General features: G+C 51.4%; 3 protein-coding genes across 3 annotated transcripts; 2 read left to right on the top strand and 1 right to left on the bottom strand.

Annotated features, from left to right (window-relative positions):
- The first annotated feature begins 393 nt into the window (after window positions 1-393).
- On the top strand, window positions 394-5937 carry LOC130389117 (dynein axonemal heavy chain 12-like). The gene is made up of 8 exons (XM_056598787.1): window positions 394-498; window positions 692-752; window positions 1235-1372; window positions 1597-1842; window positions 2565-2736; window positions 2960-3599; window positions 4354-4507; window positions 4777-5937. The coding sequence occupies exons 1-8, from the start codon at window positions 394-396 to the stop codon at window positions 4932-4934; spliced, it is 1674 nt and encodes a 557-aa protein (XP_056454762.1). The 3' UTR covers window positions 4935-5937.
- On the bottom strand, window positions 5772-13153 carry wasla (WASP like actin nucleation promoting factor a). The gene is given in 11 exon segments (XM_056598143.1): window positions 5772-6715; window positions 7091-7190; window positions 7471-7988; window positions 8438-8591; window positions 9030-9072; window positions 9668-9760; window positions 9839-9917; window positions 10510-10639; window positions 10946-11032; window positions 11512-11646; window positions 12549-13153. Coding segments are annotated over 11 exon segments (1506 nt in total). The 5' UTR covers window positions 12654-13153; the 3' UTR covers window positions 5772-6653.
- A 5787-nt stretch (window positions 13154-18940) lies between these two features.
- hyal6 (hyaluronoglucosaminidase 6) lies at window positions 18941-20924 on the top strand. Its single transcript, XM_056598785.1, has 3 exons — window positions 18941-19906; window positions 20143-20232; window positions 20433-20924. Exons 1-3 carry the CDS (start codon window positions 18941-18943, stop codon window positions 20922-20924), a joined length of 1548 nt encoding a protein of 515 aa, XP_056454760.1.
- The last annotated feature ends 490 nt before the right edge of the window (window positions 20925-21414 follow it).

The raw sequence follows: 21414 nt of genomic DNA, 5'->3' as shown, positions 1-21414 counted from the left end.
CAGGAGGAGGAGGAGGAGAGGGAGGAAGAGGAGGAGGAGAGGGAGGAAGAGGAGGGGGAAGAGGAGCAGGAGGAGGAGGGGGAGGAGGAGGGAGAGGAGGAGCAGGAGCTAACGCTACTCAGAGGTGAGAGCTCCCAACTGAGGGAGGAGGAGGAGGAGGAGGAGAGAGAGGAGGAGGAGGAGCAGGAGGAGAGGGAGGAGGAGGAGGAGGAGAGGGAAGAGGAGGAGAATGGGGAGGAGGAGAATGGGGAGGAGGAGGAGGAGGAGGAGGAGGAGGACGTAGTGCCGGATTTAGTTTAGTCTGAAGACATGTTGATGATCCTGAGGCTGTAGATACAGAGTTCTGGATGTCTCGACTCTCTCAGGACATTTGGTCGGAGACCTCGAGACACGATGAACACGTACGAGGAGTCAGACGAGGAGGTGCTGTCGGACACGGACATCCAGAGGAGCATCGAGGAGTCCTGCCTCTCCAGGTCTGAGTCCTCTCCTCCCCTGGTTGTGATGTCATCTCTCCCCTGGTTGTGATGTCATCTCTCCCCTGGTTGTGATGTCATCTCTCCCCTGGTTTCGATGACATCCCACCTCTGGTTGTGATGTCAGCTCTCCCCTGGTTGTGATTTCATCTCTCCCCTGGTTGTGATGTCATCTCTACCCTGGTTGTGATGTCATCTGTGGTCACATGACACAGCTGTGCTTCAGTCTGCAGACCGGTGGCGCCCACCACACACTACAGGCTGCTGGAGTGCAAGGTACACACACACACACACACACACACACACACACACACACGCAAACGCACACACATTCACACACACACAGACACACACACACACACACACACACACACACACACACACACACACACACACACACACACACACACACACACTAGGGTCAGGTGATGATGTGTTGTTGACCTCACAGCCTGGCAAGGAGACCTGGGGCCGGTGACATGGCGAACGTCCACATGCTGACCTTGTGGTTGTTTGTGGATCTATCTTGTGTTGCGGTTCTATCTTGTGGTTCTATGTTGTGTTGTTGTTCTATGCTGTGGTTTATATGCTGTATCAGGATATATGTTGTGTTGTGGTTCTCTGTTGTTGATCAATGTTGGATTGTGTTGCTATGTATGCTGTGGTGCTATGCTGTGATGTTGTTCTGGGTTGTGATGCTAGTGTGTTGTGGTTCTATGTCGTGGTTCTACACTGTGGTTCCACGTGGGACCCTCTAGACCCCCCTGGTGGTGGTCTGGAGACGGCACTGACCCGGGCCGTGGCGGCCGGTCTGGTGGAGAACGTCCGGGTTCTGCTGGACCGTGGAGCCTCACCACTCAACACCAACAGCAGGAGTGAGAGCCCTCTGCTGTTAGGTACCACAGTCTATCCCCTACCTGCTCCGTAATGACCTGTCTCTGCACTGTCTTACCCCTACCTGCTTCTTAATGACCTGTCTCTGTACTGTCTAACCCCTGCCTGCTCCTTAATGACCTGTCTCTGTCCTGTCCAACCCCTACCTGCTCCTTAGTGACCTGTCTCTGTACTGTCTAACCCCTACCTGCTCCTTAAGGACCTCTTTCTGTAATGTCCCCTGCAGCGGTGCGGGGGGGCTCCTATAAGGTGACCCAGGTGCTGCTCTCCAGGGGGTCCTGGGTGGGGCAGCCGGGCCCCCGGGGTTGGACGGCGCTCCACGAGGCGGCGCGGCAGGGGGGCGCCGAGGTGCTGCTTCTGCTGCTGCGGTCCGGGGCGCCGGTCGCCCTGACGACCACCGGGGGGCGGACCGCCCTAGCCGTGGCCGCCGAGCACGGCCAAGCCCACATCGCCGAGATCCTCCTCAACTGTGGTGAGACACCAGCGGAACTAGATGATCCCCCAGAACCACGAGAACCACTAGAACCAGACCCTGGTCCACTTAACCCCGCCCCACTTAACCCCACCCGACTTAACTCTGCTCCACTCAAACCTGCTTCACCACCTCAAGCGACCAGCGACCAATGAACAGTGACCAATGCTGAGTGACCAGGGACCAGTGACCAGCAACCAGCGATCAGTGACCAGCGACCAGTGACCAGCAACCAGCGACCAGTGACCAAGGACCATTGACCAGCAAACAGCGACCAGTGACCAAGGACCAGTGACCAGCAACCAGCGACCAGTGACCAAGGACCAGTGACCAGCAACCAGTGACCAGTGACCAGCAACCAGCGACCAGTGACCAAGGACCAGTGACCAGCAACCAGTGACCAGTGACCAGCAACCAGCGACCAGTGACCAAGGACCAGTGACCAGCAACCAGCGACCAGTGACCAGCAACCAGCGACCAGTGACCAGCAACCAGTGACCAGTGACCAGCAACCAGCAACCAGCGACCAGTGACCAAGGACCAGTGACCAGCAACCAGCGACCAGTGACCAAGGACCACCAACCAGCGACCAGTGACCAAGGACCAGTGACCAGCGACCAGCGACCAGTGAGCAACAAACTGCTGCGTCTCTCTAGTGATCTAGTGATTACGTTATTATTAAGACTCCTCCTATATGGCGGCTGAACCCTGACCCCTGACAGGCAGCAGGGTGAACTCCCAGGCGCTCAGCGGCGAGAGCGTGCTGATGGCGGCCGCGGGCGCCGGGGACCCCTCCCTCGTCCGGCTGCTCCTGGACAACGGAGCCAACCCTGACCTCCCCAGCGGCACCGGACACCTGCCCGTCCACAAGGCCGCCTACGCAGGGCACTACCGGTGAGGAGGGGCTAGACAGTAGAGGCTAGACAGTAGAGGCTAGACAGTAGGGGCTAGACAGTAGATCCTAGACAGTAGGGTCATGACAGTAGAGGCTAGACAGTAGAGGCACTATCAGTGAGTGGGTCCTCTACCAGTGAGTCCTCTCCCAGTGGGTGAGTCCTCTCCCAGTGAGTGAGTCCTCTCCCAGTGGGTGAGTCCGTTCCTAACCCCGGCCCCACAGGGTGCTGGAGATGCTGCTCCCGCTGACCTGCCCCCGGAGCATCAAGGCGGCTGGTCAGAGCCCGCTGCACTCGGCGGCGGCCGGTGGCCACGCCCGCTGCCTGCGGCTGCTACTCGCCAGTGGCGCCGACGTCAACTATCGCATGAGTGCCCGCCACTCGGGGAACCACCGGGACTTGCGACGCAGTGCGCTCTACTACGCCGTCTCAAACGGCGATGCCGGCTGCACTCGTGCGCTGCTGGAGGCGGGGGCGCGGCCGGACCTGGACCCCCTGCAGTGCCTCCTGGTGGCGGTGCGGTCCGGGCGCCACGACCTCGCCCGGCTGCTGCTGCTGGCCCGCGCCGACGCCAACTGCTACTTCCGTGCGGTGAGCGACACGGTGTTCCCCACCGCGCTGCAGTACGCCCTCAAGGACGCCGCCATGATGCGCCTGCTGCTCAACCACGGCTACGATGCGCGGAGCTGCTTCCTCTGTCACCACGGCGACAACGACGACCAGGGAGGCCACGCCCCCGGCCAGTCCCAGAGATTGAGGTGCGGCTGCGGAGGCTGTGAGGGCGGCGCCAGCGCCCGGACCTGCTCCCGCTGGGACCACGAGGACCCCTGGCCCGCCGGGGACCATGGAGACAAAGCCATACCGGTGAGTTGTAGCCCTGTTACTGAGCCATCACAGGGGAGCCTTCATGGGACTCTGAGGCAGCATCAGGGGGTTGAGGCCTTCAGAAGCCTCTGAACCTCTGAAGGTCTCTGAATCTCTGAACCTCTAAACCTCTGAAGGCCTGAGCTCCAGCGGCAGCAGGTCCCTCACCGGTGGTCTGGAGGGCTTTGTTAGGAGGTTCTGTTTGATAGGAGGTCCTTAATGATTGTTAGGAGGTTCTGTTTGTTAGGAGGACCTTAATGTTTGTTAGGAGGTTCTAATGTTTGTAAGGAGGTTCTGTTTGTTAAGAGGTTCTAATGTTAGTTAGGAGGTTCCGATGTTTGGTGGGAGGTTCTAATGTTTGTTAGGAGGTTCTAATGTTTGTCATGAGCTTATGTTTGTTTGGAGATCCTTTATGATTGTTAGGAGGGTCTGTTTGTTAGGAGGTTCTAATGTTTGTCATGAGCTTATGTTTTTTAGGAGGTCCTTAATGCTTGTTAGGCGGTTCTGTTTGTTAGGAGGTTTGAATGTTTGTTAGGAGGTTCTTATGTTTGCTAGGAGGTTCTTATGTTTGTTAGGAGGTTATTATGTTTGTAAGGAGGTTCCAATGTTTGTCTGGAGGTTCCAATGTTTGGTAGGAGGTTCTAATTTTTGGTAGGAGGTTCTAGTGTTTGTTAGGGCCCCCAGCTCGGCTGCTGGATCACCAGCAGGGTCAACACCTGGTGGTTCCTCTAACTTTCTGATGTTCTCCCCACAGTTCTGTGAGTTCATGGGTCTGTGCTGCCTGGTGCACCTCTCGGGCCTGGTGGTCCGGACTCTGCTGGACTACGTGGGCCAGGTCTCCCTCTGCCCCCCGCTGAGGAGCCTGCTGCAGGGGCAGGGGGCCTGGGCCGACATCTGCAGCGTCCTCAGTACATACTACTACTACTATACTACCACTACTACTAGATAATACTACTACTACTGGGGTGACATCTGCAGCATCCTCAGTACATACTACTACTACTATACTACTACTAGATAATACTACTACTACTGGGGTGACATCTGCAGCATCCTCAGTACGTACTACAACTACTATACTACTATAAATACTATCAGGAATACTGCTAGAAATACTACCAGAAGATGAGATAGTAGGGGCTACTACGACTAGTACTGACGGTGTTTATCTCCTCAGGGTCTCCTCGGTCTCTCGGACACATCTGTCGTCTGGAGATCCGCCGCTGCCTGACCCTCAAGAGACTCAACAACCCCGACGTCATGAACTCTGACCTTTTCCCTCCAAGACTGCGCGACTACCTGCTGTACCGGGAGTTCGACCCACAGACAGTTTAGTTTTTACTAGGTTAGTAAATGTTATGCTTAGATAATAGGTTAATGATTAAGTTTAGGTTCTAGATTAGAGATTCAGTTTAGATACTAGGTTTGTGATGATTTAATTTAGATACTAGGTTAGAGATGGTTAAATTTAGATACTAGGTTAGAGATTAAGTTTAGATACTAGTTTAGAGATTAAGTTTAGATTCCAGGTTTGAGATTGTTAAATTTAGATACTAGGTTAGAGATGGGGGCGTTTAGGTTGGGTTAGAGGTGCATGTATGGAGGATGGGGTAACTGTGTGGGGTTACTGGGGGTTGGGTAGGCTGCAGAACCAAACTCACACCTGACAGCTGACAACTATGAATAGCTTTACTGGTGTGTGCGTGTGTGTGCGTGAGATGGGTGTGTGTTATAGGGTGCTTGTTCTAGTAAACAGACTGGATTGGTGTAATGTATACTGTATGATGTATTGGTGTAATATATACTGTATGATGATGTAGTGGTGTAATATACACTGTCTGATAATGTATTTTAACCATGTATAATTGATCTTCAGGGGAAACGATTGCAAACTAAACGCACATCGCCCCCTACTGGAACCACGATGCTACTGGCTAAACTACACTAGATAACTGGGGTTATCAATAATATAACCTCATTCTCGTCAAAGTCCACAAGCTTTAACTTACCTCATGCGTCTCTTTATGCTCCTCTTGACAGTCATCTTGTGGTCGTATCAGCTTTACTGGAGTTATCTCATTCAGAGACAAGTAGTGGCACTAATTAGATCAATATATAGCATGATTAAATGAAACACACACATGTCGCATGTCAATCATCAGCACACAGGAGCCAGGTCTGTAAAGTCAACATTTATTTCAATCTTTTACTCTCATCTGTGGATGCAGCGTTTAGTCTCTGGGGTGCAGCTGCGTGTCAGAGCCCACTTCCTGTTATAACAGGAAGTCATGGGCAGCCATGTCTGAAAGCACTCAAATAAAATAAGCTTTTTGCCAAAACGTTGGTCAATTAACGGCTTGTTTTATGTCTTCTCAGGCATTCACGGATATGTTGCGTCACACAAGCTTGTTAGAGTTTGATATTAGGTGTCTGTAAGATAGTCGGATGCTAACACTAGCGTTCTACAGCGAAACAAGTTTTAGTAGTTACCGTGGTAACAGCGTAATGCGACGTAGCAATGTGATGCTAAGTACGCTCAGAAGGACTACAGACAGTAGTCTGCAGTTTCTCCCCTAATAGTGATTTAAATGGTATTTTTATTCAAACCTTAACTTTTATATTCACACTCACGCACACACACACAACAAAAAACAACTAAAGTCAACAGCCACATTAATCCTTTAAGTGTTTCAGTCAACCCTACTTTAGTACATCCAGATGTTTAGGTAGGTGTGCTAAACTAAGACTGAGTAAGAAAACCACAGAGATGGTAAAGAAATGAGGATCGGAAAACTGTTTCTGATCCGTCATGAAAACACAGAAGATACTTTCGCCTTCGGAACGCTGAAACATGATAAAAAAACCTCCCGACGCACCGCTAGCGTAGCTCCTTAGCTGCTATTAGCAAGCTGGCCTGCAACCACAGGATGCTGTCATCGTTAAACAGGAAATGGAGGAAGGGGGTGCTCAGGAAGGTATCCAGATGAAACGAAGGAGGAGTGAACGCTACAAAAGGATTTAAAGGCAACAATAAATACAGGAAGGTCTCGTAGGCTAGTCGTCCCACTCATCATCATCCTCAAAGTCTTCATCCTCCTCCTCGTCGGGGTCGTCGTCTGGGAAACAATACCACAGCCTTTAGCCCCGGGTCACTTCATCATTGATGAGGTCATAATTTAGCCCTATGATGTCATCATTCAGTCATACAGTATAATGCCATCATTCAGCCCTATGTCATCAAGGAGCCCTATGATTACATCATTCAGCCCTTTAATTTCATCATCAGCCCTATGATGTCATCATGCAGCTCTATGATGATGTCATCATGCAGCCCTGTGATGTCATCAACAGCCCTACGATGTCATCATTCAATCCTACGATGTCATCATGCAGCACTATGATGTCATCATCAGCCCTATGATGTCATCATGCAGCCCTATGATGTCATCATGCAGCCCTATGATGTCATCCTGTGGGGGTCCTGTGGTCACCTGAGGAGTGGATGGCTCGGCTCCTCTTCTGCATCACCTCCATCAGCGCCCCCACGATCCCAGCCGATGGGGCGGGGCCCGAGTCCTGCTGCTCCGTCACCTGCACCACACAATCAGGACCTACGTCAGGGGTGGGGGAGGGCTGTGGTCCGGTGTGTTATGGTTCTACGTGTCGTAGTGGTTCCATGTATGGCGGTTCTACATGTTGTTTTGGTTCATGTTGTTGTAGTACTACATGCAGTGGTTTTACGCGTTGCTGTTCTCCATATGGTGGTTCTACATGCGCTGGTTCTACGTGTTGTGGTTCTACGTGATGCGGTTCTGCATGCGTTGGTTCTACGTGTTGTGGTTCTACGTGATGTGGTTCTACGGGGACTCACAGTCTTCAGCTGGATGCCCTGTCTGATCTGGTCCAGCAGGGCGTCGCGGCCCCCCGGGGGGGCGGGGCTCTGGGTCTGGGTCTGGGTCGGGTTCTGCTCCACCTTCCTCAGCTGGGCACCCCCACGGATCTGCTCCAGCAGGGCTGACTTCCCCCCCCCTCCTCCTCCTCCGTCGGGCTCTGTGGGGGGTGGGGGTCCCGGTGGGGGAGGAGGAGGGGGAGGGGGAGGGGCGGGGGCGGAGCTCGAGAGGGGTGGAGCGGTGGGAGGGGGAGGAGACTGGGCCGGGGGAGTAGGAGGAGCTTGGTGATTGTGATGGGCTTGGCCCCCTCTGGTGGGCGGGGGGGGAGGGGGGGGGGGAGGGGCCCCCAGGGTGCCGGGCCGGGCGGGAGGGGGTCGAGGGGGAGCGGAAGAGGGGGCTCTGGAGGGTGGGGGCGGAGGAGGGGCTCCCCGGCCTCCTCTGGAGGGGGGGGGAGGTGGGACGGGAGGGGGTCCGCCACGGGTGGGTGGGGGTGGGGGGGCTGGAGGAGAGAGAGAAGGGTTGAACAGCTAACAGGTGAACAGCAAACAGGTGAACGGCTAACAGCTAACAGGTGAACTCCCTACAGATGAACAGCTAACGGGTGAAAGGCTAACAGGTGAATAGCTGACAGCTGAACAGCTAACAGGTGAACAGCTAACAGGTGAAAGGCTAACAGGTGAATAGCTGACAGCTGAACAGCTAACAGGTGAACAGCTAACAGGTGAAAGGCTAACAGGTGAACAGCAAACAGGTGAACGGCTAACAGCTAACAGGTGAACTGCCTACAGGTGAACAGCTAACAATTGAAAGGCTAACAGGTGAACAGCTAACAGGTGAACAGCCAACAGGTGAACGGCTAAAAGGTGAACAGCTAACAGGTGTACAGGTGAGCGGCTAACAGGTGAGCGGCTGACAGGTGAGCGACTAACAGCCTACAGGTGAGCTCACCTTGTCTCCTGAGCTCGTTCTTCACGGCCTCCACGCCGCCCTTCTTTTCGATGAACTCGTAGATGACCTTGGACGTCTCACGGTCCTTCAGCTGGGCCTCCGAGATGCCGCACATGTCGAACAGGTTCTTGAGCTCTGGGTCCAGGTTGTTGAGCTGCAGGAGTATCCATTAGTTACCGAGCAGCCCCAAGGCACTGGGCCCGGACCCACTGTGGGGACCGGGTGGACGGGTGGAGGCCCGGGTCCCGGACCCCAAGGGCCTGGGGGGGGTCAGGTGGAGCAGCGGGCCATATCGGAACGTACGAACACGGTTGAGTCCGTTACTACGGGTTACCAACCATGACCAAAAACAAGCTACTTTCATCTATAACATCAATGTTTTATTATTAAATTGATTGTTCTTCCACGGTGCTTTGAGCGTCGTAAAGTGTAGTTTCCCTGACACAAGTCTTACTGGCCACATTACACAGACACACAACCCATAACACAGACATACAGACTAATACATAGACACACACATCCTATTACACAGAAGCACACACTATTACAGTCTCACACATCCCACCACACAGACGCACACATCCTGACTCACATCAAACCCAGTGTTGGGGTCCCAGCCAACATGGCCGATGTGCCTGCAAATAAAAAACACAAACATCCTTTAGACTAGAACACGTTGAATGTCACTATTATAAGTTCACTATCACTAAATCAGGTTCACTATAACTATAACATGATCACTATCACTAAACAGATTCACTATAACTATAACAGGATCACTATCACTAAACAGATTCACTATAACAGGGAACACTACTAAACAGATTCACTATAACGGAAGAAATTATCACTAAACAGATTCACTATAACTATAACAGGATCACTATCACTAAACAGATTCACTATAACAGGATCACTATCACTAAACAGATTCACTATAACTATAACAGGATCACTATCACTAAAACAGATTCACTACCACTAAAACAGATTCACTATAACAGGTTCACTATCACTATAACTGCTTTCATATCACTATAATTGGTTCACTATACTGCACTACACTACGCTACAGAGGTTCACTAACACTAAAACAGGTTCACCATGACTAAAACAGGTTCAATATCACTATAACAGGTTCACTGTAACTATAACTGGTTCACCCCACTACCCTACAGAGGTTCACTATCACTATAACAGGTTCACTATAACAGGTTCACCAGCACTGACTGGAAGTTGCTGGGCGTGCCGATGTCCGCCTTGGTGAGCCTCTTCTTCTTGCTCTTGGTCTTCTTGTCCTTGCGGTGGACCAGCCTGTTGTTCAGCTGGTAGAGCTGCTGCTGGGGCGCGGGGTGCTGCTGCTGGTGCTGGTGGTGGTGGTGGTGGTGGTGGTGGTGGTGCTGGGAGTTATGGAACCGCATGCTGTTGATATCTGGGTTCTTCATGTCCACCGTGGCCAAGGGGAGCGACGGACCTGAGGACAGGAGGGTGGAGAAACACACGCTGGGGGTGGAGGCAGACCCCAGAGGTCTCTGAGGGAGGACCCACAGACCTCCTCAGGCCTGTAAACTCTTGACCGGCCACTGGGCCAACCCAGACCATGGAAGAGTTTGTGGTTACCGCGGCAACCACGTGGTAACGACGACAAACACATGGTTGCCGTGACAACGATGAACACGGGCAGCCATATGAGCGGTCCTGGAGAAGCGGCTAATCTCTGTCAACACAGCGGAGATTTACTGTGTAATCCTGTTAATCCACAACACAGGCCATTAGTGCCTTGCTCTACCGATGGGAATAGAACCCCCAACCCAGCCCCTGTTAGTGCCTTGCTCGACAAGCTGAGCTAAACCGGTAACGCTGGGAGACCAGCGGTCAGGGTCGGGGTGTTGGGGGTCACGTTCAGGGGCCAGGGGTCAGAGTCAGGGTCAGGGGTCACAGTCAGGGTTGGGGGTCACGGTCAGGGTCAGGGACCAGGGGTCAGGGGTCAGGGTTGGGGGTCACGGTCAGGGTCAGGGGTCGGGGTCACGATCAGAAACAGGGGCCAGGGTCAGGGGTCACAGTCAGGGGTTGGGGATCAAGGGCAGGGGTCAGGGGTCACCCACCTGCCCTGCGCTGCCGCCGGCCGAGCAGGTCGTTGAGGGCGGAGCGGAACCGCCGAGCCTCCTCCTCACTGGCGAAGTTCACCCCCACCTGGGAGCTCTGACACACACACACACACACACATGCATTAAATACACACACACACATATTATGTACACACACATTAAATACTTTACACAAACACACACACAAATTATATATACATACACACACACACACACACACAAACACATTAAATACACACACACATTATATACACTTACACCATATACGCATTATATATACACCCAAACACACACACACACACACACACACACACACACACACACACACAAACACACACACACACACACACACACACATTATATAAACACACACATTAATCAGACCAACACGTGCCCTTACGTCTCCGGGGAAGCTGAGGAAGTAGGACCTCGGGCTGCTGAAGGAGAAGCTGCTGTACAGCTCCTGTTCAAACAGGCTGCTCCCGTCCTGCAGGGGGCGACACCCTGGGTCAGAACACTGGTGCTGTTACAGCAGGACCTCTGGGTCAGACCCCTGCTAACCTGGCACCCAGCACCCTGGGTCAGACTGCGTCTCAGACACCCTTGGTCAGACCACGGTCAGCTAACCTTGCTCAGACCGCCGGCTAACATAGCAGCAGTCCTACAGCAGTCCTACAGTGGTTAAAGTAGAGCTTCTGACCAGAGTGGGGGATCATCCTTCAGAGTGGGGAATCCTCCCTCAGAGTTGGGGATCCCTCCTTCAGAGGGGGAGATCCTCCTTCAGAGTGGGGATCCCACCGTCAGAGTGGGGGATCCCTCCTTCAGAGTGGGGGATCCCTCCTTCAGAGTTGGGGATCCCTCCTTCAGAGTGGGGATCCCTCCTTCCAGGGATGATCATACAGGCAAAACATTTTAAATGGGTGATGGGGTGCTGTCCGGTTGACCATGAGGAGGGAGCCCACCCACCTTGATGTCCAGCACCCTGATGTAGTAGGACCTCTGGGTGTTGTCCTTCACCAGACAGGCCACCCCGCAGCACCGCTTGGCCCAGGAGAAGCTCCGGTCGGCGGCGTAGACCTGGACCACGGCGGAGCACAGGGCCTGGGGCACACAACACACAACACCTGGTCACCTGGTCACAGTCTGCTACTGGGTATACCGGCCGCTGCCCATTACAACCAGTGAGGCTAATAGTCTAAACCGATATTTGACTCATTAACGCCAGGCCACACCATTACACACACAGTCACAAACACACACATTATATACCAGTCCCTCCAGAAAAACGTGATTATACGATTGCATAATTCAATGCATAATCAGCCAAAGTCTGCATATTCATGAGGGGCCGCATTTTTTCAAATATGCCACACTTTCACCGCATAAATTGCAGGTTTTCGCGGGGCTTGCATGATTTCATAATCCCCGCATTTTCGTTGCAAAGAAATCACATATATCTTAGCATAAAGTTAAAAAATGTTGCTTTTACATCATACAAGAGCAGCCATGGGAACGTTATGAAGTGACGTAATTGCGCGACGTGAACGTCATCGAAAAGCTGAATTTTTCGCAAGTTCGAACTTTTTTTTTTCGCAGGGGACATTTTTTTTTTCGCCCCCTGCATTACCTGGTAGGCCATATCCATTCTGCTACTGGGTATACCGGCCGCTGCCCAGTACAACCACAGTGATGTTAATAGTCTAAACTGACATTTGACTCAATGACGAGGCCAGGCCAACGGCCTCCCAGGTCTGCCCCGCTGAAAGAGGGAGACCTCCCCTGTACATCTACCTCGATCATCTGTTCCACTATGGCCCCCAGAGTCTAGCCCCGGCCCCCAGATTCTAGCCCCGGCCCCAATTGTCTAGCCCCGGCCTTGGCTGCAGTCACCCTCCACCTCGGGGTTCAGCCTGAGCCGACCCTGCCTGACCCCGTCTGAACCTCACGCACTGGCTCGTGCTACGATGCGCAACGCCTGCAACATTAAGCGTGCAGAAACTTACCAGGCACTTCTTGCCCAGGTACCCGAAGAGGCAGTCGTTCTCCTGCGGCGTGAGCAGGATGGAGCCGGTGTGGGCCGCCCGCCGGCCCGGCTGCTGCACGGACATCTCACTGAGCTGGTGATCAACACCGATGATGCATGGATATCTGCAACCTTAGATCAAACCCATGCACACGCAGGTTCTGTTGGCCTGCAGAGCGATCATCGCATTCGCGTGTCTATGTCTATGTCTCTGTCTCTCTCTCTCTCTCCCTCTTCTCTCTCTCTATCTCTCTCCCTCTCCGCCTCGCGTTGGCCGGTAGCTTCACTGGTCCCGCGGTTCGGGCGACGTCCCGGGGACCACCCGGGGTTTGTGTACAAGGTGAAGGGAAACTTTGCTCCCTGAAGTCCGGCTGCAGCACTAGGCTGAAGCCAACATGGCAGCAACACGGGAGAGACCACTCCGGAAAGAGGAGAAACGCAGGGGGATCCGACCTCGTCCTGAAGAGTAGTTATCCGCACATGGACGTTGACCGCCGCTCGGTCAGCTGATGAGACACCTCAACCCGCTCAGCGCATCCGCTCCTCTAGTCGGGTACCACCTCAACATCCTCCGGTCGGGGAACATGTGACCCCTTCTGCACCAAGACGCTGCAGGAGGAATGCAGCAGCCTGGGAGGGCGGGCCATAGCGTCACGGGGGGCGGGGCCAGGGGTGATTGACGTGTTAAAATAGATTCTACTGTACCGGCAAAAGATACACCGTTAACCGTGATCTACTTTATTGGTGCACATTCCTCACAACTGCGCCATGCATCTCATGGGAATTTTATTTTGTATTTCATTATTCCAGTTTACCTTTTATGCTGCTTATAATTAATTATATATTTTGTATACATCTTACCTCTTTGTCATTTAACCGGGCGGATATTTGTGTTTTAATTCAGCAATGTGATTATGATTTTCCAGAGGTGTTAGTTAGTAGTTTATGTTTCTTTAGTCCTTATAGCGGTTATAGCCATGTAGAGTATTGTTATTACTCTTATAGGTGACATGAGGGCATGTTATTACTGTTATAAAAGACATGAGGGCATGTTATTACTGTTATTAAAGACATGATGAGATTCTTATTACTGTATAGGAGACATGAGGGCATGTTATTACTATTATTAAAGTCATAGGGGATGTTATTAGTATTATTAAAGACATGAGGGCATGTTATTACAGTTATTAAAGACATGTAGAGTATTGTTATTACTGTTATTTAAGGCACTAGGGCATGTTATTACTGTTATTTCAGTCATGGGGTCATGTTATTACTGTTATTAAAGATACAACATGTTACTGGAGAAATGAGGGTATTGATTTAGTTATTAAAGACATGAGGGCATGTTATAACGGTTATTGAAGACACATGGTATTCTGTACAGTGTTTATCCCTGAAGGTGGGAGGACAGATGGGAGTGGGCCTCCGGCTAAACCCTGAAGCGAATTAGCAAGACGCTAATCCAGAGTTAGCCAGCAGGTCACATGTACTTTAGTTACAAACACAAACACACATCTCCCCCCCACACACGCACACACACACACGCGCACACGCGCACACGCGCACACGCGCACACACACACACACACACACACACACACACACACACACACACACACACACACACACACACACACAGAAACACAGAAACACACACCTATCTATCACTCTATCTGTTCAATTTAAAAGAGCTTTATTGGCATGGAAAAACGAAAATGTAAATGACCAGAGGATCACTGTAAATGTGTGTTTCTCTGTGGTCATGTGAGTGATGAGTGGACTGTGAGGCATTCATACAGCGGCCCTACGTAATGTCCACACAATACTCCATTATGTCCCCTCCTCTCACCGCTCCAACGACATATCAAACCACTTGTTGAAACGTCGCTCCCTTCCTTCTGAGTTCTACTGTGCTGATCGCGGTTTGAACCTAAGCCTTGGTGGGTCCTACGCTGCCGATGTCTTCTGGCTGAACGGCTCTCTGTGGATATCACCGCTGGAGTGTGAGAGCTTTATGCTCAATTGTCCAACCAGAAAATCTGGTCCGGAGTGTTTGGCTGTAATCTAATCTCCTGCAGAAAGCCTTTGTGTTCCCAGACACACCGGACTGCTCCTCAAACGGGGTTCTGTCCCTTCTGAACACAATGACATATTTGGGCCTTTTAGTTTAGGACTGAGCATGAGTGAATAAGGGGCATGTTGAAACGCTCACCACTAGATGGCACCACACAGTCAGGTCTGAAGCCCCAGTGGTCTACTTGATGGTCACGTGACCGTGTCCTTCTCCCAGCTGCTCATCCATGTCTCCTCTCTGATTGGCAGTCAATGGCAGATCAAAGATGGGGCAGGAGGAGGGTGGAGGAGGAGGGTGGTGGAGGAGGGTGGAGGAGGAGGGTGGAGGAGGAGGGTGGAGGAGGAGGAGGAGGAGGAGGAGGAGGGTGGAGGAGGAGGAGGGAGGAGGAGGAGGAGGGTGGAGGAGGAGGGTGGAGGAGGAGGAGGGAGGAGGAGGGTGGAGGAGGAGGAGGGTGGTGGAGGAGGAGGGAGGAGGAGGAGGGTGGAGGAGGAGGGTGCAGGAGGAGGAGGGTGGAGGAGGGGGAGGGTGGAGGAGGTTGAAGGAGGAGGAGGGTGGAAGAAGAGGATGGAGGTGGGTGATGGAGTGAGTAGGAGGACAGAGGGTGGAGGATGATTAGGAGGGAGGAGGAAGTTGACGGAGGGGGTAGGGGTTGGAGAAGGATGTGGGAGGAGGCATTAGAGACCATACAAGAATTTCAATTAAGAAATATTTCTGAAGGACATGGAAAAGGTCCAGTGTTTGTGATGAGAATGATCCTGCAGCGGCACATTGTTTATGAATTATTTCATGAAAATTGTGAATGGACGTGCTCCTTTAAGAAAATGTACTGCTAAAGAAAAAAGCCCTATGGATTGACAATGAACTGAAAGATTTGATGACCCTAAGAGCCAATGCCAAGAAAATGGCTAATAAATTGTGTTGCCCGTTAGCCAGACAAGAATACTGTATAAGGAATCATGTGAAAAAATTAAATCAAATTAAAAAGAAGGACTATCAGAAACAAAAGATTACCTACGTTAAAAATGACAGGAAAAAACTGTGGACCACAATGAATGATATAATGGGAAGAAAATCGAAAACGTCAATTTCGTTTATTCATTCTGATGGAGCATTTATAACTAAACCTTATGCACTGATAATCTTGATGGTCAATTGTTGAAATAGCTGCCAGCATGTATCGTTTCCTACAGCCCATAAATTTAACAACTGTCTACTCTAATCCAAAGTGTTCATCCATCTGATTGGAAAGAAGCTAAAATCATTCCACTCATAAAATATAAGAATCGTGCTTCTAATGGTCCCAATAGTTGGCCTATAAGTATTTTACCAGTATTGAGCAAATTAATTAAAGAAATTGTTTTTTTATCAAATAAAGGATTATATCACCAGTAATAAATTAACATCTAACTCACAGCATGCATATAGAGAAGGATATTCCACTTGCACTGCACTTGCAGAAATGACTGATGACTGGATGACTAACATTTAGTCGAGAATTAGGTGGGGCAGTTATGCTTGATTTTCGTGCAGCAGTAATTGACCATGAGCTGCTAATTGGAAAAGCTAAGAGTTATGGCTTTACATCTACAGCAATAGCCTGGCCAGAGGACTATCTTACAGGATGAAAACAAAGTTTTTTTTCAAAGGCAGTTTTACTAACTCAAAGGTCATACACTGTGGTGTGCCACACAGCTACACCACACTGTGTAATTGCCTTGGTCCATTACTGTTCTTGATATTTAGTAATGATTTGCCGCTATGTACAAAGAATGTCAATATTGGAATGTATGCTGAGGACACCACTGTTTACTGTGCTGATATTCTGTGTAATGAGCTAACAGCTAACTTAAATGATTCATTAAATTATGTATTTAACTGGGTCAATGAGAATAAAACTGGCTCTCAACACTGAAAAGACTAAATTTATTGTGTTTTGCTCAAGATATAGGCTGGCAAAAAAACCTCAGTTAAATTTAGTTATAGGTTGTACACCCATTCAACAAGTTAACACAATAAAACTCTTGGGTCTTACCATTGTTGATTCACTGTCCAGGTCAGTTCACATTGACACCATTATCTCAAATATGTTGTACATGCTTTGGTCTTGTCAAACCTTGAGTATTGTACAAATATCTGGTCATCAGCAACCAAAAAAGACTTGCATAAACTTCAGGTAGCTCAGAACACAGCAGCCCGTTTGGCACTGAGCTGCTCCATTCACACTAACACTGAAGTAATGCATTAGCCTGTCATGGTGCCCTGTAACGCAAAGATTGTGTTTGTTTTATTTTGTAGTTCCCTTTTCCCTCTCGTTTCAGGCACTTGACTTCCTCCACTGTGATTGCCTCCCCGGTCCCTGATTCGTCTCACCTGTGTTCCCCTCCCTCATGTATAAATAGCCTTTGTTTTCCTTTGTCTAATGTCAGTTCCAGTTCCAGTTTTTTGTGCCCAGACACTTGCAGATACTACTGCATTTAATTGTGTTTTGTATCCCCCTTAGCGAGCATCTTTTGTTATAGTTTTGTATTCTCCATGAGAGCATTTTATTGTCACCATTTTCTACTAAAGCGTTTTTGGTTTAAACAAACTGCCGTCTTTTGAGTTTTGCGTCTGAGTCCCTGTCTCTGAGTCAAGTCGTGACACATGGCTCACAATAAAACAAAAGGTCTCTCTTAATCTCTTGTTGTTCCTAAGGTCAGTCATAAACTGTAAAAGACCTGCCTTCTTTGCTGAAGGTTTAGTCAGTGTGTCTGACAGACACGGTCATAGCACTATAGGAGCAAATAACAGACATCTAGCTTTACCCAGACCAAGGTCCAATCTACTTAAAAATACCATCATTTATAGATCAATTTCATTATGGAATCAACTGCCAAAAAACATAGCAAATACAACTTCAAAAGGTCTGCAAAAAAACATGTGGTCCATTTGTAATGCATATACATTTTTAATGTTTTCATTTCTTTTTGTAGCTTTCATATCTTTTTTAATTTTGTTATATTTGTAATTCTGATATTTATTATCATACTGTTCTTTATTATTGTCGATTATTTGTCTATTTTTGTTTGACATAATGTAAAAAAAAAATTGTCTATATTTCTTGTTTCGTATATATATAAAGTGATTGGAGGTGGATATGAAGGGTGGAGGAGGCAGAATGCTGAGTCAGGGGGGTCCCCAATGTCCCCAGTCTACCTGCAAGACGTCCAAACCCCGACCTGCTCTTTGATGACATGCACTTCAACTCACCTGCTCTTGATGACATTCTGATATGACCTCACTCAGGAACAGTCTGACCATGAGTGTTTGGGTCTGTGTGAAGGGGTGAGGACATGAGCACCAGCGTTGAGGGGGTAATGAGGCCAGCAAGGAGGAGCCATCTCTGACCAGTAACACCAGTACTCTCACTAACACCAGTGGCTCCCAGTCAGGCCTGCCCCGTCTACACCAGTCCAGTTCCTGTTGACGGCTGGATGAAGATGTATTCGGAGAACAACAGCGTTCAAATTATTTGAAGTAAACAGCGGATTAGATCTGTTTGTGCAAGACGGCGCTGGGAGGACGTGAAGGTAGGTGGCTATGAAGCTTAACTAACCCCATCAGGACTCTAACTCCACCTCCCTACTGCCTCAGGGCTCCCGTCACTGTGGTTCTCCGTCAGAGGGGAGGGTTTGCCTGCAGAAATCCTCCAACGACAATATATAGATCTAGAATCTCAGCGTTTACAGTATGTGCTTCTTGCCGGGCTGCCCGGCAAGAAGCCCGGTTATGATCCATAACACTTGACCCCACACAGGTCCGTTCTGATGAAAGCTGTGCCAGTACCACTTGTTTTAATGTTGTGTATGGGTCCGATGTGTAATCTCATGGTAGTGCCTCTGAGGACAGAGGCTTGTTGTGTGGTGGAATGCAGAGCGGGCAAACCTCATTATCCATCTCTTTGTTCACCAGCTGAGGTTTGTCTCTGCTCACTGGAGCTCATCGTGTGGTTTCCCTCAGCATCACCGACCCGCTGATCATGTGTCCTCTCCTCCTCCTCCTCCTCCTCATCCCTCTCTCCTTCCTGTTTCCTCTCTTCTCCTCCTCCTCCTCATCCCTCTCGCCTCCGTGTCCTCTCCTCCTCCTCCTCCTTCTCTCCTTCCTGTTTCCTCTCTTCTTCTCCTCCTCCTCATCCCTCTCTCCTCCATGTATCATCTCTTCTCCTCATCTGTCTACTCATCCTACCTCTCTCCTCTCATCTAACCATCTCTTCTCCTTCTCCTTTCTTCTCCTCATGCCTCCTCTCTCCCCATCCTCATGTGGCTGGTCCAGGAGCACTTGGGGACCATGCTCCAGCTTGAGCTCCACCTCCTCCTCCACTTCCTGGTCTTGTGGGGTCCTGGGGGTCAGGGGGTCCTGGGGGAGCAGATGAAGCCGGCCCAGGCTCCCCTCATCCCCCACCGGCCCTTCCTGGTGGTCTGGAACGCCCCCACTGAGTCTTGCCGGCTGCGCTTCGAGGTTGACCTGGACCTGAGCGTGTTTGACATCGTGGCCAACCTCAACGAGACGCTGAGCGGGCCCAATGTCACCATCTTCTACCACAGCCACCTGGGACTCTACCCCTACTACTCCAGCAGTGGGGCGGCAGTCCACGGGGGCCTGCCCCAGAACCAGAGCCTCCCCAAGCACCTGAACAAGGCCCGGGACGACATCGACAAGCTCATCCCTCACAAGGACTTCCGGGGGCTGGGCGTCATCGACTGGGAGAACTGGAGGCCCCAGTGGGTCCGCAACTGGGGATCCAAGGACATCTACCGCAACCGGTCCAGGGAGCACGTCCGCTCGCTCCACCCCACCTGGCCCGACGGCAAGGTGGAGAAGGAAGCCAAAGAGAGCTTCGAGCGGTCGGGGCTGGCCTTCATGAACTCCACCCTGGCCCTGGCCGAGGGCCGCCGGCCGGCCGGCCTCTGGGGCTTCTACCTGTTCCCCGACTGCTACAACTACGGCTACAAGCGCCACCCCCAGCGCTACACCGGGGAGTGTCCCGACGTGGAGCACGTGCGCAACGACCACCTGATGTGGCTGTGGCGGGAGAGCACGGCGCTCTACCCCTCCGTCTACCTGGACTACGAGCTGCGTTCCTCCGCCAACACCGTCAAGTTCGTCCACTACCGCGTCAAGGAGGCCATGAGGATCGCGTCCATCGCCCGCACGGACCACACGCTGCCCGTGTTTGTCTACTCCAGACCCTTCTACGCTTACACCTTCGTGGTTCTTTCAGAGGTGAGATCCTCTTTCAGAGGTGAGCTCATCCATCAGGAGAGTCACCTCCATAATATGGTATTAGTCTAGCCCTGAACCACAGTTAGGACAAGGAGAATCCCCCCCAGTCCAGAGGGAAGGAACCTTGAGATGAACACCGAACAGGGAGATCATGCCTAGTGTGTGCGCCTGCTTATTGAGGATATGCGCTACAACCCACGTCGTTCATGATTGATGATGATTACCTCCCATCCCAGAAGGACCTGGTCTCCACCATCGGAGAGAGCGCTGCCCTGGGCGCTTCAGGGGTGGTTCTCTGGGGGTCCTCGGAATACGCTAGCTCACAGGTGAGTCCTACCCACAGACCTCCCTACAAATCGACCCACAGACAAACCTCCATGTTCCTCTGTCTTCCCCTGGCTCTAACATCTCCATGTTCCTCTGTCTTCTCCTGGCTCTTACATCTCCATGTTCCTCGGTCTTCTCCTGGCTCTAACATCTCCATGTTCCTCTGTCTTCCCCTGGCCCTAACACCTCCTCCCTCCAGAGGAACTGCCTGGCGGTGAAGCAGTACATCGACGGCCCGCTGGGTCACTACGTGGTCAACGTGACGTCGGCCGCCAAACTGTGCAGCCGGGCGCTGTGCCAGAAGAACGGGCGCTGCGTCCGCAAGAGCCTGGGCTCCGGCGCCATGCTGCACCTCCCCCGCCGCTCTTTCAGCATTCATCGCCGCCCCCAGGGCCCCACCAGGAGTCCACCCCATGGGGCCCCACCACAGGGCCAAGGGGCCCCAGAGCCACACTACAGAGTCAGAGGCCGCCTCTCCCAGCAGGACCTCCTGGACATGAGGCACAGGTTCTCCTGCCAGTGCTACCAGGGCTGGACGGGGGTGCACTGTGAGGTGCCCCAAGCCCCGTCCCCTGGCCATGCCCCTCTGCCCCGCCCCCGGCACGGCGGGCTGCTTTCGTTTCACTCCTCCTGCCTCGTCATCATCACTTTCCTGGGCTTCAGTCTGCTCGTCAAGTACCTCACCCTTTAGACGGAGAGGGGAGAGAGACAGACAGACAGACAGACAGACAGACAGACAGACAGACAGACAGACAGACAGACAGACAGACAGACAGACAGACAGACAGACAGACAGACAGACAGACAGACAGACAGACAGACAGAGAGGGAGACAGACAGAGAGAGAGAAAGACAGACAGACAGACAAAGAGAGAGGGAGAGAGGCACAGCGAGAGACAGGAAGAGAGAGAGACAGGAAGAGAGAGAGAGAGAGAGAGAGAGAGAGAGAGAGAGAGAGAGAGAGAGAGAGAGAGAGAGAGAGAGAGAGAGAGAGAGAGAGAGAGAGAGAGAGAGAGAGAAAGAGAGAGAGACAGGTAGCGAAATAGAGCAAGAGACGAAGAGAGATAGGGAATGAGAAACACAAACAAAGCTCATTACATTATGAGCTTTATTGGCGAAGAAAAGTACATTGTATATTAAACTGCTCTCCACTAGATGGCGATGTCCTGTCAGGCTGGACG

The sequence above is a fragment of the Gadus chalcogrammus genome, chromosome 9, assembly GCF_026213295.1.
Source record: "Gadus chalcogrammus isolate NIFS_2021 chromosome 9, NIFS_Gcha_1.0, whole genome shotgun sequence".
NCBI classification, from domain to species: domain Eukaryota; kingdom Metazoa; phylum Chordata; class Actinopteri; order Gadiformes; family Gadidae; genus Gadus; species Gadus chalcogrammus.
This window is presented reverse-complemented; position numbering and strand designations above follow the sequence as displayed.

What these genes read in the sequence shown, in the direction of transcription:
- hyal6 (XM_056598785.1), top strand. Translation starts at nt 18,941, where the DNA reads ATGTGGCTGGTCCAGGAGCACTTGGGGACCATGCTCCAGCTTGAGCTC. An exon ending in CCTTCGTGGTTCTTTCAGAG is followed by an intron (nt 19,907 to 20,142) that starts GTGAGATCCTCT and finishes CTCCCATCCCAG; the next exon opens with AAGGACCTGGTCTCCACCAT. An exon ending in CGGAATACGCTAGCTCACAG is followed by an intron (nt 20,233 to 20,432) that starts GTGAGTCCTACC and finishes TCCTCCCTCCAG; the next exon opens with AGGAACTGCCTGGCGGTGAA.
- LOC130389117 (XM_056598787.1), top strand. Translation starts at nt 394, where the DNA reads ATGAACACGTACGAGGAGTCAGACGAGGAGGTGCTGTCGGACACGGAC. An exon ending in CTGAGTCCTCTCCTCCCCTG is followed by an intron (nt 499 to 691) that starts GTTGTGATGTCA and finishes CACATGACACAG; the next exon opens with CTGTGCTTCAGTCTGCAGAC. An exon ending in ACAGGCTGCTGGAGTGCAAG is followed by an intron (nt 753 to 1,234) that starts GTACACACACAC and finishes GGGACCCTCTAG; the next exon opens with ACCCCCCTGGTGGTGGTCTG.